Here is a 15,017-nt window from a genome sequence, read left to right as displayed (position 1 = left end):
AGGAGAAAATAGAAATCAGAGTCCCATCTTCCAGAGTTCCTGTTAATATTCACATCCATTTCTTTCAAGACCTTATCCTATGCATATATGGTTGTACACAAAATACATATGTTTGCTGAAGAGGGATAATTTGGGATACACATTTTTTGTGTCTCTTTTTGTTGAGCATGGTGTTGTGACATATTCCCACATAATTAAACATTCTTTTAAACACATTATTTTTAAAGTCTGCCTTTGAATTGCTTTCAGATGTTTCCCCTCATTTATTAACTAGGGGAAAAAATCATCCCCATAATTATGGCCATTCCTAAAGTGTGAAAATTATAACTCTACACTTTGAATTTTGGGATCACAGGAATTAAACTTGAAAAATAAATTTGTGGGGAAAGTTAATACTGTTACAGATTTTAAGGTAAACCAAAAATTTATATGTTTAATTTAATGGAGAGCAGTGGTGCTACCCATCATGGATTCCAAAATGCAGCTAAAAATAACAACTATAGTTGAGTAAGACTCAGAAGATATTCTAAGAACAGGTGAGGAAACATGATAGCACATTCCTCTGTAGTTTGCAAATAGACTTGTGTGCTCTGTTGGAAAAGTCTGGGTCTTCTGTCCAGCTAGGGAATAATATTCAAGGTTTAATTTCAATCTGGTCTTTGTGGATTACTGATTAGGGAAGTGGTCAGAATTGGTCATATGAATATAGTAACCATAAATGAATATTTCTTTGATGATTGTTATATATAGAAAAAAATCTTGAGAATTGATCAAGATTTGGTCAATACTCTGATCAAGAGGCTTAGAAATTTACTGTTGATCAAGAGGCTTAGAAATTTATTTGCTTTGATAAAAGCATCCATTTATTTATCAAGAAATACAAAATCTGGCTAGATCTGCAGGAAGCCAGAGGTTCAGGTAAAGATATCTCAAGACCTTGGTTAAATAGAAAAAGCACCGAACTGGAATTAGAAAACCTGAGAGTTAATCCTATCTTTGTCACTAACCATCCGAGTGAGTTCAGCAAGTTATTCCACTTATCTACAGCTAAGATTTTTCTTCCTGAAAAAAACAAAACAAAGCAAAACAAATGTAATACACATGATAAAAGTTTTAAGCAATATTTAAGTATGTAAAATGTAAAGTGTGTAAAATGTACTTTGCCTCACTCTAAGTCTACCTCATGATGTAACCTCTGTTACAAATTTGTTAGATATCACTCTATGCATTTCTCTATAAGCATTTGAATATTTTTGTTAAAATGGGATCAAACTCTATATATTGTCCTATAACTTGCTTTTTCTACTCATGGACAGTCTTTCCTATTGCAGTCTTATATTTCACAGCACAGAGTACTTTAATTTATTTAACAATTCGCATTACTGATGGACATTTAGATTGACCCTGAATTTTCACCATCTAAAAATCCTGCAACAGGCACATCTGTATATATATCCTCATGCATATGTATTAGGATTATTCAGGATAGCTTTCTAAAAGTGGAATTGCTAAGTCAAAGGCTACATGTATTTATTTTATTTTATTTTTTTTCCTTTATCAACCAACTAAGATAGACCCTAACACATGTATCTTAAATTTGTATAGGTAGTGCCAAACTGCCCTCCAAAAATGTATGCCTTGATGTTTTTCCCCAATGGGATATGAAAATCCTCCCTTTTTACACCTTTACCAACATTGACTATCATAAATCTTTTTTATACTCTGGCAATTTGATTGGCGAAAATGGAATTATATTGAAACCTATAAAATGAAGAGTTGGATTGCATGATCTCTAAGGACATTTTGAATTCTAAAATGCTCCAACTCTGTAGAGCTGTGGAAAACATAATTGCTTCACCTAAAAACATAAATGCCTGGCATCCTAAGGGACTTTTCTGGGCCCTTCCTGACCCACCTGCAAAGCTATTATACATTGTGCACTGAGAGTTTCCACTGAGAGTTCCAGAAAAGGTGGGGCATCTAGGTAGAAGATATGTAGACAATGGGACCTATCAATCTCATCTGAAGTGATAGCAGAAAAATGTTGCTATTCCCAGAAATTTCAACTAAAAGAGAGAAAGCATAACACCAAAAACAAAAATCAGAAGTCTAAAAATATTTAATGCTTCAACACTACATATTATAAAGCAAGGACAAAGCTTCATATTTTATACAAAAAGATCTGGCTTTGCAAGATCTAACATTTGGCAGGGACTCAATAACGAATGATAATAATTGTACTGCTGAAGCCATCTCAACTAATGTCTTCTTTCTGGCTAAATATTGGAGATGTAGATATTATGCTAATGCTAATCAAACTTTCAGTTAGCCCTAAGAGGAAAAAAAAGATTATGACAGAGCAATGGAAAATCTTCCCTACCAGGGGAAGGTTAGTTTGATTGATGTGCCCTTCTGGCTGGAGCACTCAGTTCTTCCATTTAGACTTAAAGTGTCTTTTGAGTGGCAGTTTGGAAGCCTTCGCCTAGATTTAAGACACTAGCAAGCTGCCCCTAAGAGCTCCGTAAAGGCCAACTTCATAGTTACCATTAGCTTTTGTGTAATGCCTTCCTTTCTGGTTGTTCTTTTTATTTCTTAAAATCCTTGTGCAGTTTAGAAACAGTTAAAGCTTTTAATTTATTTAATTTATAAGAATGGAGGAAATCATTTTTAAATGGCATCTGTAGGGAAATTTATTAAAATGTTTATTTATTTATTTTTTTTTTTTGAGACAGAGTCTCACTCTATTGCCCAGGCTAGAGTGCCATGGCATCAGCCTAGCTCACAGCAACCTCAAACTCCTGGGCTCAAGCGATCCTCCTGCCTCAGCCTCCCGAGTAGCTGGGACTACAGGCATGTGCCACCATGCCCGCTTAATTTTTCTATATATATATTTTTTTTTTTTAGCTGTCCATATAATTTCTTTCTATTTTTAGTAGAGACGGGGTCTTGTTCTTGCTCAGGCTGGTCTCGAACTCCTGAGCTCAAACAATCCTCTCGCCTCGGCCTCCCAGAGTGCTGGGATTACAGGTGTGAGCCACCGCGCCTGGCCTATTAAAATGTTTAACATAACCCTGGGACTAAACTATTGCAGCCACCACCTTAGTGGTGTCTCTGTCACCAGCCTTCACTCCTCTGGTTTGATTGCCACTCCTCGGCCAAAGTCAACCACCTCCAACTTAGAACATCTTCCATAGCTGACCTCCATCTCCTGCTCCAACCGCTTCCTCGATTTTTCCTTCTAGCACACTCAGTCTAGTCTAACCAGACTGGCAGTTCCTCGAACGCTCTGCTTCGTGTCTCTGTGACTTTTGCAAGTCGATACACTACCTGGAATGATTTGTCCCCTGGCATATCATCACCCCCTGTTTGTTTCTAGTCAACCTTTCAAGGTGAAGTTCAAATGTCACCTTCTCTGGGAAGATGAACTCCCAGAGAAGGTTGGCCCCTCTGTGACCTCAATCTCTATTATCCTGAGGGTTAAACAGATTGGTGTGGGGTATGTTACGTGGCTGCTTTCTGTGCCAGACTCTGCTGAGGCTGACCACAGGCCCTGTGTTTTGGTAATCTTTCCATCATTTATCAAAGTGCCCGGCATGTTAGGGGTGTAGCTGATGTTAATTGAATTGAATTGAATGACATAGTGATGAATCTGAAATTACTCAAAGACTCATTTCAGGGGTGATCTTGGCATACATTTCTGCAAAGTATTGCTCGGTCGAATAAGCTACACTTAAAAATTATGCAAACTACTAACAAATCATGTCTCTGGGAAAACGTCAATGGACACAGTGATCCCAAACTCCTTATTAATGGAAGAACAAGGTATGAGAAAGATTTCACTGTAATTTTTATAGTCTTCTTTGCTATGCAGCTTGCACAATAGCCATGGTTCCCTAAAGAGTCTAAGACCTTTTGAAACGTCTAAAAGCACATTCAATGAAAACACAAAACTAATGACGTGTAAAGTATAATAGGACTCGCTTTGATAGTGCTCACCCAACCCTCAAAATGTTCAAATAGTTTTGACCTGTCCAATTTTGGACTTTTTAATGGGATGGATCCCCCCTTTATCTTTCTGACAGTAGAAAATAACAACTGCCTTATATATTATATGCATTACTCTTACATACTTTCCCCTTTCATTTAAAGCCTTAAATTCTTTAATGTCTGCAACTGCACTTGTAGATTAAAATGTTTACATGTACAATGACTTTTGCAGAAAGATCCTCTAAGATGCGTAATGAAAAATTTCCCAATGTCTTTATAAGTATATTTAAAGGAGTAAATTCATTCCATTACTCCTTCTGGTTATAAACCTGAGACCCAGAACTGAACGTCTTCTTCAAAGTATGCTCCTTGTTCCCATTTTCTCAACAAAAGTCTTTAAACTAGCATAACCCAACATGTGCATTGGTATTTAGGTAGTGGTTAACATATTGTCTCTAGTAAGTTACTTATATGGAGTCATTTATGGGGAAAATGTTAACTATAAAGTTTAAATATTAGAGACTGATTTAAAATGGAAAATGACATCTTGTAAAAATCGTTGGTATGAATAGATAAATTAGAAAAAGGTCTTTGATTATTTTTGTTGAAAACTATCAAACCATAGTTTTTAAAAGTTTGTATTTAAATACATACTTGTATTAATTGTTTTTACACTTAACTATATATAACTATATTTTTCAAAATCCACCATCCCACACAATAAAGTGATAACAGTCTGTTTATAGCTGTGGAATGCTGGATGGTTAAAGACGTCCAGAAATGGAATTAGTGAGTTAATGGGTATGAACATATTTTGAGTTCCTGATGTATGTTTCCAAGTTGTTTCTGAAAGCATGACGCTACTTTATAATATCATTGGTAATGCATGAAAATATGAATTAAAATATGCCTTTGCCAGGAATAAATATTACTTTAGGTAATATTACTATATATTAAATTATTATTAAATAATAAATAACATGACTTTACAAAACTTTATTACAGGCAGTCCCCAGGTTATGGACAAGATACATTCCTGAGAACATCTTTAGGTTGGATTTGTATGTAACTCGGATTCCTGATGAACAGTGCATATATGGTACCAATAATAATATAGTGGCTCATATATGGTATTAATAATAACAATACAGTGTACTACTGTAATAATAATAGCTCTCCTCTACTGTAATAATAAGTTACAGAAATCATTATGCTCTTTTAATTCAAATAAAAAAGTTTATACAAAAAGTTTAGAAAGGAGTTAGGAGAAATTTCAAAGAATCTTAAAGGTTAACACTTACCTAATGTTGCATCACTGTCTTGCTTACTGGAAGGGGCACTTTTGAGGCAAAAAGGTAGCTGACATTAGTTGGAAGATGATGATGGAGATGGTGTTGGAGAGGATGGGGTGGGTGCTGGAGAATCAGGGTCTGATTCTGTTGCAGGAGGAGGGGAGCTCACCACTGATGTCAGTTTCTAGAGAAATGTACCTAGGGTTGTTTGCACAGCCTTTTTTTTTCCCCATCATAACTGACCTGTAGCAGCTGATGTTCTCACTAACTGCACAGTAAACTTTTGTAAACCACTCAATGTTAGGATCTTGCTCCTCAAGCTTAGCAAATCTTGCTTCAGTGAAATGAAAGGCTTCAGCTAATTTTTTTGTTTTATAAAAAAAATATGGAACGCTTCACAGATTTGTGTGTTATCCTTGTGCTGGGGCCATTCTTATCTTCTCCTTATTGTTTCAATTCTAGTGCACGTGCTGCCGAAGCAAGCACCAGCTAATTCTTTTGTCTTTAACTTTTCTTGGCTCTGAATCTTCTGACTCTTTGTGTTCTTGTGTTTCTATCAGCTGCTTCTCTGTGTAGGAGACTAGCCGCTAGTGGAAAGATGCTGCGTCCATGAACCACTTATGCCATGCGGAGTTCTTTACATGCACAGAAGAAACTAGTTCCCAAATTATTAATTTAATTACTTAATTATAAATTATCCTCATAGGGAGCCCTGGGAGCCCGTTCATAAATATGGAACGCCATACATCAGGTCATCCGTAACCTAGGGACTGCCTGCATTAAAAAAAAAAATTGTTGGCCGGGCGTGGTGGCTCACGCCTGTAATGCTAGCACTCTGCGAGGCCGAGGCGGGTGGATCGCTCAAGGTCAGGAGTTCGAGACCAGCCTGAGCGAGACCTCGTCTCTACTAAAAATAGAAATATAAATTATCTGGACAACTAAAAATATATATAGAAAAAAAATTAGCCGGGCATGGTGGCGCATGCCTGTAGTCCCAGCTACTCGGGAGGCTGAGGCAGTAGGATCGCTTAAGCCCAGGAGTTTGAGGTTGCTGTGAGCTAGGCTGACGCCAGGGCACTCACTCTAGCCTGGGCAACAAAGTGAGACTCTGTCTCAAAAAAAAAAAAAAAAAAAATTGTTAATTTAGTAGGTATAAGGTGTATTATTCTAATCTACAGATTATTTTTTACAATATTCTTTCTAACAGAGTTGAACATTTTCCCATAAATTTAATAATTGGATTTGTTGTGTGTGAATCTATTTATTTAGTTATGGTGTTTGGCTGTTTATTGATTGAAATCTTAGTGTTTTTCTAATGATTATTATGGGATATGTATTACATACATGTATAATGCTATCCTTTTATCTTGTATATTTGTTTTTTCCTCTGTTGCTTATCTTTTAAATTTATTTATTTATTTATTTATTTTGAGACAGAGTCTCACTCTGTTGCCCGGGCTAAAGTGAGTGCTGTGGCGTCAGCCCAGCTCACAGCAACCTCAAACTCCTGGGCTCAAGTGATCCTCCTGCCTCAGCCTCCCGAGTAGCTGGGACTACAGGCATGCGCCACCATGCCCGCCTCATTTTTTTTTCTCTATATATTTTTAGTTGTCCAGATAATTTATTTCTATTTTTAGTAAAGACGGGGTCTCGCTCAGGCTGGTCTCGAACTCCTGACCTCGAGCGATCCACCCGCCTCAGCCTCCCAGAGGGGTAGGATTACAGGTGTGAGCCACCGCGCCCGGCCAATGTAGGTCCTTTAAAAAAAATTTTCCATGTCTGTATTTAACTTTCTAAACATATGGAATATAATTATAATTGTTTGTTGCCTTGCTAATTCTAATATCTATGTCAATTCTGGGTTAGTTTCAATTGATATGTCTCCTGATTGTGTGTTATATTTTCTTACCTTTTTGGTATGCTTTGTAATTTTTTATTGGATGCTAGACATTGTGAAATTTACCTTGTTAGATATTGGATATTTTTGTTTATCCTATAGATATTCTTGAGCTTTGTTCTGGAATGTGGTTAGGTAACTTGAAAACAGTTGTTATCTTTCAAGTCTTGCTTTTGAGATGTGTTAGGTGGGACCACAGCAGTGCTCAATCTAGAGCCAATCGTTCCTGACTTCTGAGGCAAGACCTCTATGCACTCTGCCCAACCCTGTCAATCATGAGATTTTCAACCGCACTGGTAGAACAGGCTGTATTCCCAACCCTGTGTGAATTCAAGCATTGTTTCTTCTGATCTTTTCTAAAGATGGTTGTTTCCGCAGCTTTAGGTAGTTTCCTCATAAGGAAGTCCTGAGCAGTACTCTGCTGACCGCTCAAGAGGGGCCCTTTGCAGTCTCCAGAACTCCCTCTCTTTGCGGTGCAGACTCTAGCCACCTTGTGCTCCCTATACTCCGAGCTCCATTTCTTCAACTCAGAGAGGCCAGGGTGCTCTGCCTGGGCTCTCCCAGTGTGGACTGTGGCCTGTAAACTCTCCCAAGGCAGTCCACTGGGACACTTGGAGGGCTCATCTCATTCAATTCATGTCTCTCTATGATCACCAGTAACTTCGTTGCCAGCTGTCTTAAAACTGTTGTTTCATATATTTTGTCCATTTTTAGTCCCTCTTACTCTAGCTTGTTCAAGACCATAATTTCTTTAGGTACTCTGGAATCTGTTCTTGTGTACAGATTGAGATGAATATCTATTTTTATTTTTTTATTCCACCAAAAGTACTTAGTCCCGCATTAATTAGTGAATATTTTCCTCCCTGAATATTTTTTGTATTCCCCTTGTACTACATTAAATACTTAAATATATTGGAGTCTATTTCTGGATTAGCTATTTGGTACTGGGGATATATTTGTCTGGTTTTGCCCCAGAGCTACACTTTTACCTGTAGTTGCTTTGCCATACATTTTTAATATCTGATAATGCTAATCTACCCTATTATATTTTTTCATTAAATATCCCTCTGAGAATTTTAAAAATGTGTTCTAGTATACCTATTCTTTCATATATACTTTGGAAACATTTTGCCAAATTAAAAAAATCATTCTGAGATTTTTCTAAAGACTGAATTAAATATCTAAATTAACTTAGGGATAGCAAATAGACATTTTATGTAATATTTGTTTTCTTATCTAGAAACATAATATAGCTATCCATCTTCTCTACTCATTCAAATCTTTTAATTTTCCATAAGGTTTTATAGTTTTATTCACAAAGATCTTTTAAGTAAGTTTTCTTTCTCAAGTACTTTGTGTGTGTGTGTGTGTGTGTGTGTGTGTGTGTTGCTATTGGGAATTGGCTCTTTTTTGTCAGTTTATTCTCCTACAGTTATAAATATGTGTTTGTCATTAACACCACATGTATATCTGTGTGTGTGTGTATATTCTTGCACCTGCCTAGTTTCCTATGTTCCATACCATTTCCAGCTATTTTTAGAATGGAATCCTTGGTTTTTCTAAGTATATAATCATGTCACTAGGAAATAATGATATTTTTGTCTCTCTCTTTATAATACTTAAATAACCTACATAAAACTAGACTGGCTTACTGAGTCTTGAACCCAGCCATGGCATAGAGTTTCACTATAAGAAATAGGTCTGACTCTCAAATAGAACTAAAAATAAATTGAAATCTTTTAAGAATACCTAAGGAAGAATCCAAATGTAGCACAAAGCAAAACTGCTTATTTTTTTCTCTCCACTTCCTCTCAGTCTAACATTTAGTATTACCTCACACAGGGAACTGCCGTTCTCTCCAACCTCCTCCCCAAACCCCTCTCTCAACCCCAAGTTTCCCTTCGAATTCATTTCACATGCAGCCAAATCCTCCTGGCTCCCCCAAACTGTCCTGGCTAATTCTTTGCCATTTTGTTTATACTAGTCTCATCTTCTGGCTTCACCATCCCCAGTGGCAAATATTCAGTAGAAACCAACTTGGAATGAGGTGGGGCTGGGAGAGGAAAGGGATTCAGGCTACTCACACCTACACTTTAATGTATTTATTAAACAATGACTTTGAATGATTCTCATTAGGCAAGAATATTTAAACATTTTTAAGCCCTGTAGTTCTCTAAATGATGTTTCAAAGCATTATTTTCATTTCCTTTTACAACATGTGGAAGCTTTAATGAACCAATTTTTAGGTAATTGTATATAATTTTCAAATTTAAAAAATCTGAAAATTTCTGCTTTCAAAAGGCCACTGGGGATATCACCCAACTCCCTCTGGGGTCAGGAAAATGCTTTGGTGCCACCTGCTGGTTTCTAAAGACATTCCAGGCACTTGTTCTTCATTTCCAAATCATTTTTTCTTCAACTCCCAGCACCCCACCAGCACATTTCAAAATAACCAGAAAAATAATTGTAATTTTTAGTAACAAGACCACAAGTGTTCAAATTCATAATAATGCAAATAACTTTGTTTTAGACACAATATGAAGAAACATACTCCTCAATCATCTAACTAGCCATATATTTGTTAGCACTTGGCCAAAATGTAGATTTCATATGTTGAATTTACATTACCAATTATATACATCCTATTTATTTTCTCATCAATAGATATATTTTCAAGTTGATGGAATCCCATCAGTTGTGATATATGATGCAAATAATCTACTAATAATAAAATTCTGAAGTTTCTGAAAAATTTACGTTTATTATAGTTAGAAGAATTCTAAACTATTGCTATAATAATGCTATTCTCATTTACTTGCATTCTGCTACACATTTCTTGAACAGACAGGAGATACAGATTCAGCTTATGTACATTTAAATTCATTCATTCATTTGTGCAGTCAATACATACATATTGTTAACCACATCCTGGGCACTTAATTGGTAGTGAGGATTCAGTGGTAAACATGAGAAAGCCCTTTTCTTCAACACTGTCCTTGGACCATGGTACGACCCTGATCTCTGCATTTCACAAATACATGAAAAATAAATTTGTTTAAGCTTCTGGGAAACAGGTCCCTTGCCCCATGTCCTCAAAATAAAAGACAACCTTGTTTGAATACTCTGAAAGTTTGTGAATCATACTGTTTCTGGACACTGTTTAAGAGTGCAGGGATTATCCAAATGCACCAAAGATGCAAAAAAAAAAAAAAAAACAGTGCAGGGAGAATTTGAATACAGAAGTGCTTAGGTAAGAGAAAAGACAAATTCATTTGTCGCACTCTTCCTTTTGGACTATATGAACATAACAGATTTTTCCAAAATATAAGTATTATATCCAAGTAGTTCCAAACATGTAATTTCTTATTTCCTTTTGTTTTCCAATTTATGGTTCTGAATATACTCAGGAATTAGTAAGGAATACATCAACAATTAGATGTGACAGTTGAGGAACATTTCACAATGTTAAATAATTCATATGATTCTTAAATTTGAAAATAGGCAGATACAGATGTAACGTGAATGAAGGGTGATACCAATTCCTTACACTGGCGACTAGATGAATGATAAACTTGTGAGCAATTTATTTTTATGAAAAATGTCATAGGGTAATAATATTTACCAAAAAAATCAAGAAAACTTTTAGATTTATTTAAATAATTTTATTTAAAATTTTGCTACTATTCACATCTATATTTGGGTTCTTAGAAGAAAGATAACTCAAAAATGAGTGAAAAATAAACTTAAGGTATTGCTTTTCATTTAATTTATATTTTTATACAAACATTCAAATTTTGTAAATTTTGAATATAATTAAATTTTAATTTTTAATCTTTTTGATCATTATTGTTGATAGAACACAATTACATGAAAGTCATAAATGGTGATTTTGCTGAAAGGAAGGCAAAATTTTATGGGCTAAATATACAGGAAATGTATTAACTATAGATGTCTTTGCTACTCATCCGAAATCATCAGCCAATCAACAGGACACCCAGACAATAATAATTAAATGCAGTCATCATCTTTTAGATTTTGCATATTTTCAGCCATATAGAAACATTTTTATTTTGTCATTATAAATGTTTACTTATCAATGTTGGAGGTTATAGTGGATCCTAGTTAACAGTATGTTAAGTTGATTAATAACTTTAAAATATTGAGACCTACAGTAGTGATTTCATTTGTACTCTTGCTCAGGCTCCACAAACCTTAGGGACTGGCTTCATTCCAACCTGCTGAAGCCAGTATTGTAGTAAGGGGATACAAGAAATAAACAGGTAAACAAACAGACAAATCAGATTATTTTAGGCAGTGATAATGACTATGAAGAAAATACCAGTTTGGTATATTTGATGGACAGAAAGGATCCTTACTGTGATTGGAGTGGAGTAAATTCCAAGATCAATCCTCTGTGGGATGATCTCCGTTTTTTCAAGACTTATTCAGGTCTCAGCTTAAATATCCCCTCCTGAGAGTCTTCTCCAACAAGTCAAACTAAGGACACCCTCTAATCACCCCTATCATATGGCTTTGTATCATTGTCATCAGAGCACTTATCATATCACCTGATTGTTTTCTGGTTTATCTATTTGCCTGTTATCTATCTCCTCCTGCTGGAATGCAAGTTGTACAAGAGCAAAGACCTCAGTCTTGTTCACCACCCTATCTCCAGCCTGGCATAAAGACACTTGGAATGCATCGAAGTATCTGCATTCTGGATTAAAAGGGGTGGGGTGGGAGTGGGAGAATCGGCTTTAAAAATAACTAATTCATTCAAATCACTCTTACAAATTTGCTTTTTTTAAGGTAGAGTCTTTGCCGTGAACAGCGATAAAATGAGTAGAATTCATCACTCTATCATACAGACTTCCCCCAATAAGACTGAAAGAATGTATGGTTAAAATGCCATGTCTGAAAACAATGTTTTTCCTTGCATCAATAAATATACATCAATTATAGCTAAAATTATGGATTTAAGGAATGTAAAATAGCAAAAGCCATGAAAAGGATTATTGGATAGGAGAAATGCAGAACTACAATATATAACATAACCAATATTTTAAATTCAAAAACAACTGAGAAAGTAAGTTTGCTCTGGTCCTCAATTAAATAATCTGTGAGACAGGCATATAATCACAAAATCCAAGGAGATGATAATCAGAAAACAATCAGGAACAAATCCAAAGAATTATTTTAAAATGGAGCTGACATAGAAAGGATTGAACCAAATATCTGTAGGACATTTTTAGTTTCACTTTGATAAAGCTTTTGAAAAAATATAGAGGATTTTTTAAACAAAAAAATCAAATATACTTTTGGTGTATTTGATAGACAGAAAGGATCCATCAAATTTTTGTCTTGTGGATAAAATAGGCCTGGTTTTTATTTCTTAGTAAATACCAAAAGATGATTGCTTTTGTAAAGATAAAGTTCCTGTGATACCGTAGAAAGAAAAAAAAATCCTTTGCGAGATCTGTTCCTAAGAATGAAATAGGTACCACCAGAATTTTCATGTTGTTCTCTGCAAGACAATCAATACCACATGAAAAAGATTATTAACTATCTGTAGAAACAACTGAAGACATTTTTTGGTTGTTTTAAATGCTGTCAAAGCAAACCAATAACAAAAGATTCTGTTCATGAAAGGGAGAGAATCTGCATAAAGTATAGAAAACAAGAGCCTTCAAATTTGTAGCTGGGTTTCGCACATTCTCCAGGGAAGAGAGTTGGGGAAACAACCCTGCACTCAGTGAGAGAAATGAATGCATCTGGAAAAGACAGGGCATCGATCTCACTCCTCCGTGCTGTGCAGATTCTGAGAGGTCAGTTCACCCTATTTCTAGCACAAACCAGACTGCTTTGGAAACAGCTTTGGTGTGGCCACACATAGGACTAACCTACGGTGATGCCAAGACTAGCGGTTGCCTAGGGCCAGGAGTGGGGGTGGGAATCTTCGCAAAGAGGCAAGAGGGAACTTTTAGGGGGGCGATGGAAACTTTCTGCGATTTTGACTGGGGAGATAACTACACCTACATATGCATTTTCTAAAACTCATCGAACTGTTTCCACTTAAGTGGGTGCATTTATCGTTTGCAAATTATAACTCAACAGGGTCCGTTTTAAAAGAAAAAAATATATAACTACATGCCTTCCAGGAATGCAAAGAGGAATGACAAGGTCGCCTCCAAGCTCCGGGGCAGTGACGTCCAGCATTGACAGATCGGTTCGCACTAGGATCAGTACCTCATCTGGGTAAGTTCTCGTCCTGTTGCCACTCGTGCAGCGGAAGGAACAAACTCAGCGCGGGGTGAAGTCATTCCGCCGAGCTCACCCGGCCGACAGGCGCCGGCGCCGGGATTTGAACCTGGGCTGCGTGACTTCACCAACCAGAGTTTAACCACCACGCGACGCCGGTGGTACCTAGAAAAGGCTGGATAAGCATATATCGAATGAATGATTCTGGTTCCAGACCCTTAAAGCTCACAAAAGGCCGAGAGACCGAAACCTTCAGCCATCAGCCGGAGGGCAGACGGCTAGACCGGAGATGCGGAGAGGAAACCGGCATTTGGGCCCGAGCCCAGAGGGCGGGGGGCGGAGCCCAGAGGGCGGGGGCGGAGCCCAGAAGGCGGGGGGCGGAGCTAGCGCGTTGCGTTTCTCGCAAGCTTGTGCCTCTCCGCTTGCCGTAGCGCCTCAAACCGGAAGTTCCTCTGAGGCTGGCTCTAGGTTTCCGGGCGAGAGCTGGACTCCTTGGTACCATGTGGGAGTCGCTGTGAAGGGTTGTCGGCTTCCAAGCGACTGCAGGTGAGGACGGAAAACAGAGCCGCTCGGCGTGGCTGCGGGTCGGGGCCGTGTATCGAAGGGTGGGTAAGGCGTCCGCAAGTTTCCTGGGTATTTTCGGAGTCGGGCTTGAAGAAAGCCTTGGTGCGGCCCCCGGCGAGGTCATTAGTTGTTAACGCTGTTGAGGTTGTGGTTGCATCTCGGGGGTCCGCGAGTGCCCGGACAGATACGTTATGTGTCCGCGACGGAGCTAAGTGCAAAGGAAGATGGGGAGGCATTTGCTGCCTACGGTTAAGCCCCCGTATGGTTTCGTCGAGACTTCTCACAGTGGTTGTTTCTTGGCCTGCGTTGCTAGAACCCCGCCGGTGTGAAAGATGACGTCCCTAGCCCAGCAGCTCCAACGACTCGCCCTCCCTCAAACCGATCCCAGTCTCTTGTCTAGAGATGCAGTTGCCTCTTTGTTGTTTGACCCCAAGGAAGCGGCCACCATCGACAGGGACACCGCCTTTGCCATTGGTGAGTCACCCTTTAATTTTGAAAAGCTCTTTGAAGCGTTTGTTTTCTGGGTGTTGCTGTGTTTTCTTGTCTTCTGTTCTGTCTTGTTCTCTTCATAGCGGTCTCTAACGTGGTGATTTATGTTATTAAGGGAATGAGACTATAACAACCATGTGCTTGGTGCTCGAAATGTATATGGTTAGTGGTAGATGGAGTTTACAGACAAAGAAACAAGGTTAGAGAAGTCAACTGATATGTAAAAAGAAAACAGCTAAAAGGGGATGGAGGCAGTGGGAGGAGTCGTCTTCCCAGAGGACTGGCCTAGTTAATGTAGGGGATATCAAAAAAAAGGAGGCCAGGCATGGTAGCTCACGCCTGTAATCCTAGCACTCTGGGAGGCCGAGGCGGGAGGATTGCTCGAGGTCAGGAGGCGAGCAAGAGTGAGACCCCGTCTCTACTAAAAATAGGAATTATATGGACAACTAAAATATATATATGGAAGAAATTAGCCGGGCATGGTGGTGCATGCCTGTAGTCCCAGCTACTTGGGAGGCTCAGGCAGGAGG

At 38.0% G+C, this 15,017-nt stretch overlaps 1 protein-coding gene, 1 non-coding gene and 1 pseudogene across 2 annotated transcripts in view; 1 reads left to right on the top strand and 2 right to left on the bottom strand.

The window, feature by feature from the left end:
• LOC123627474 overlaps nucleotides 1–13,496 on the bottom strand; it is a 29,768-nt pseudogene extending 16,272 nt beyond the window's left edge.
• On the bottom strand, nucleotides 5,659–5,765 carry LOC123627615. Its single transcript, XR_006731381.1, has one exon. It is a non-coding gene; the product is annotated as a U6 spliceosomal RNA (small nuclear RNA).
• Nucleotides 13,497–13,915: 419 nt separating the features above from the next.
• The window catches only part of HEATR1 (HEAT repeat containing 1), a 49,708-nt gene continuing 48,606 nt past the window's right edge, over nucleotides 13,916–15,017 (top strand). Inside the window, exons 1-2 of the mRNA XM_045537267.1 lie at nucleotides 13,916–13,980; nucleotides 14,312–14,472. Of these exons, the coding sequence (XP_045393223.1) occupies nucleotides 14,331–14,472 (142 nt within the window). The 5' untranslated portion in view covers nucleotides 13,916–13,980; nucleotides 14,312–14,330. The remainder of the gene's footprint in view (nucleotides 13,981–14,311; nucleotides 14,473–15,017) is intronic.

Source organism: Lemur catta, chromosome 25, assembly GCF_020740605.2.
Source record: "Lemur catta isolate mLemCat1 chromosome 25, mLemCat1.pri, whole genome shotgun sequence".
In the NCBI taxonomy this organism is placed as follows: Eukaryota; Metazoa; Chordata; class Mammalia; order Primates; family Lemuridae; genus Lemur; species Lemur catta.
Note: the sequence above shows the minus strand (reverse complement) of the source record. Positions and strands in the feature narration are given on the sequence as shown.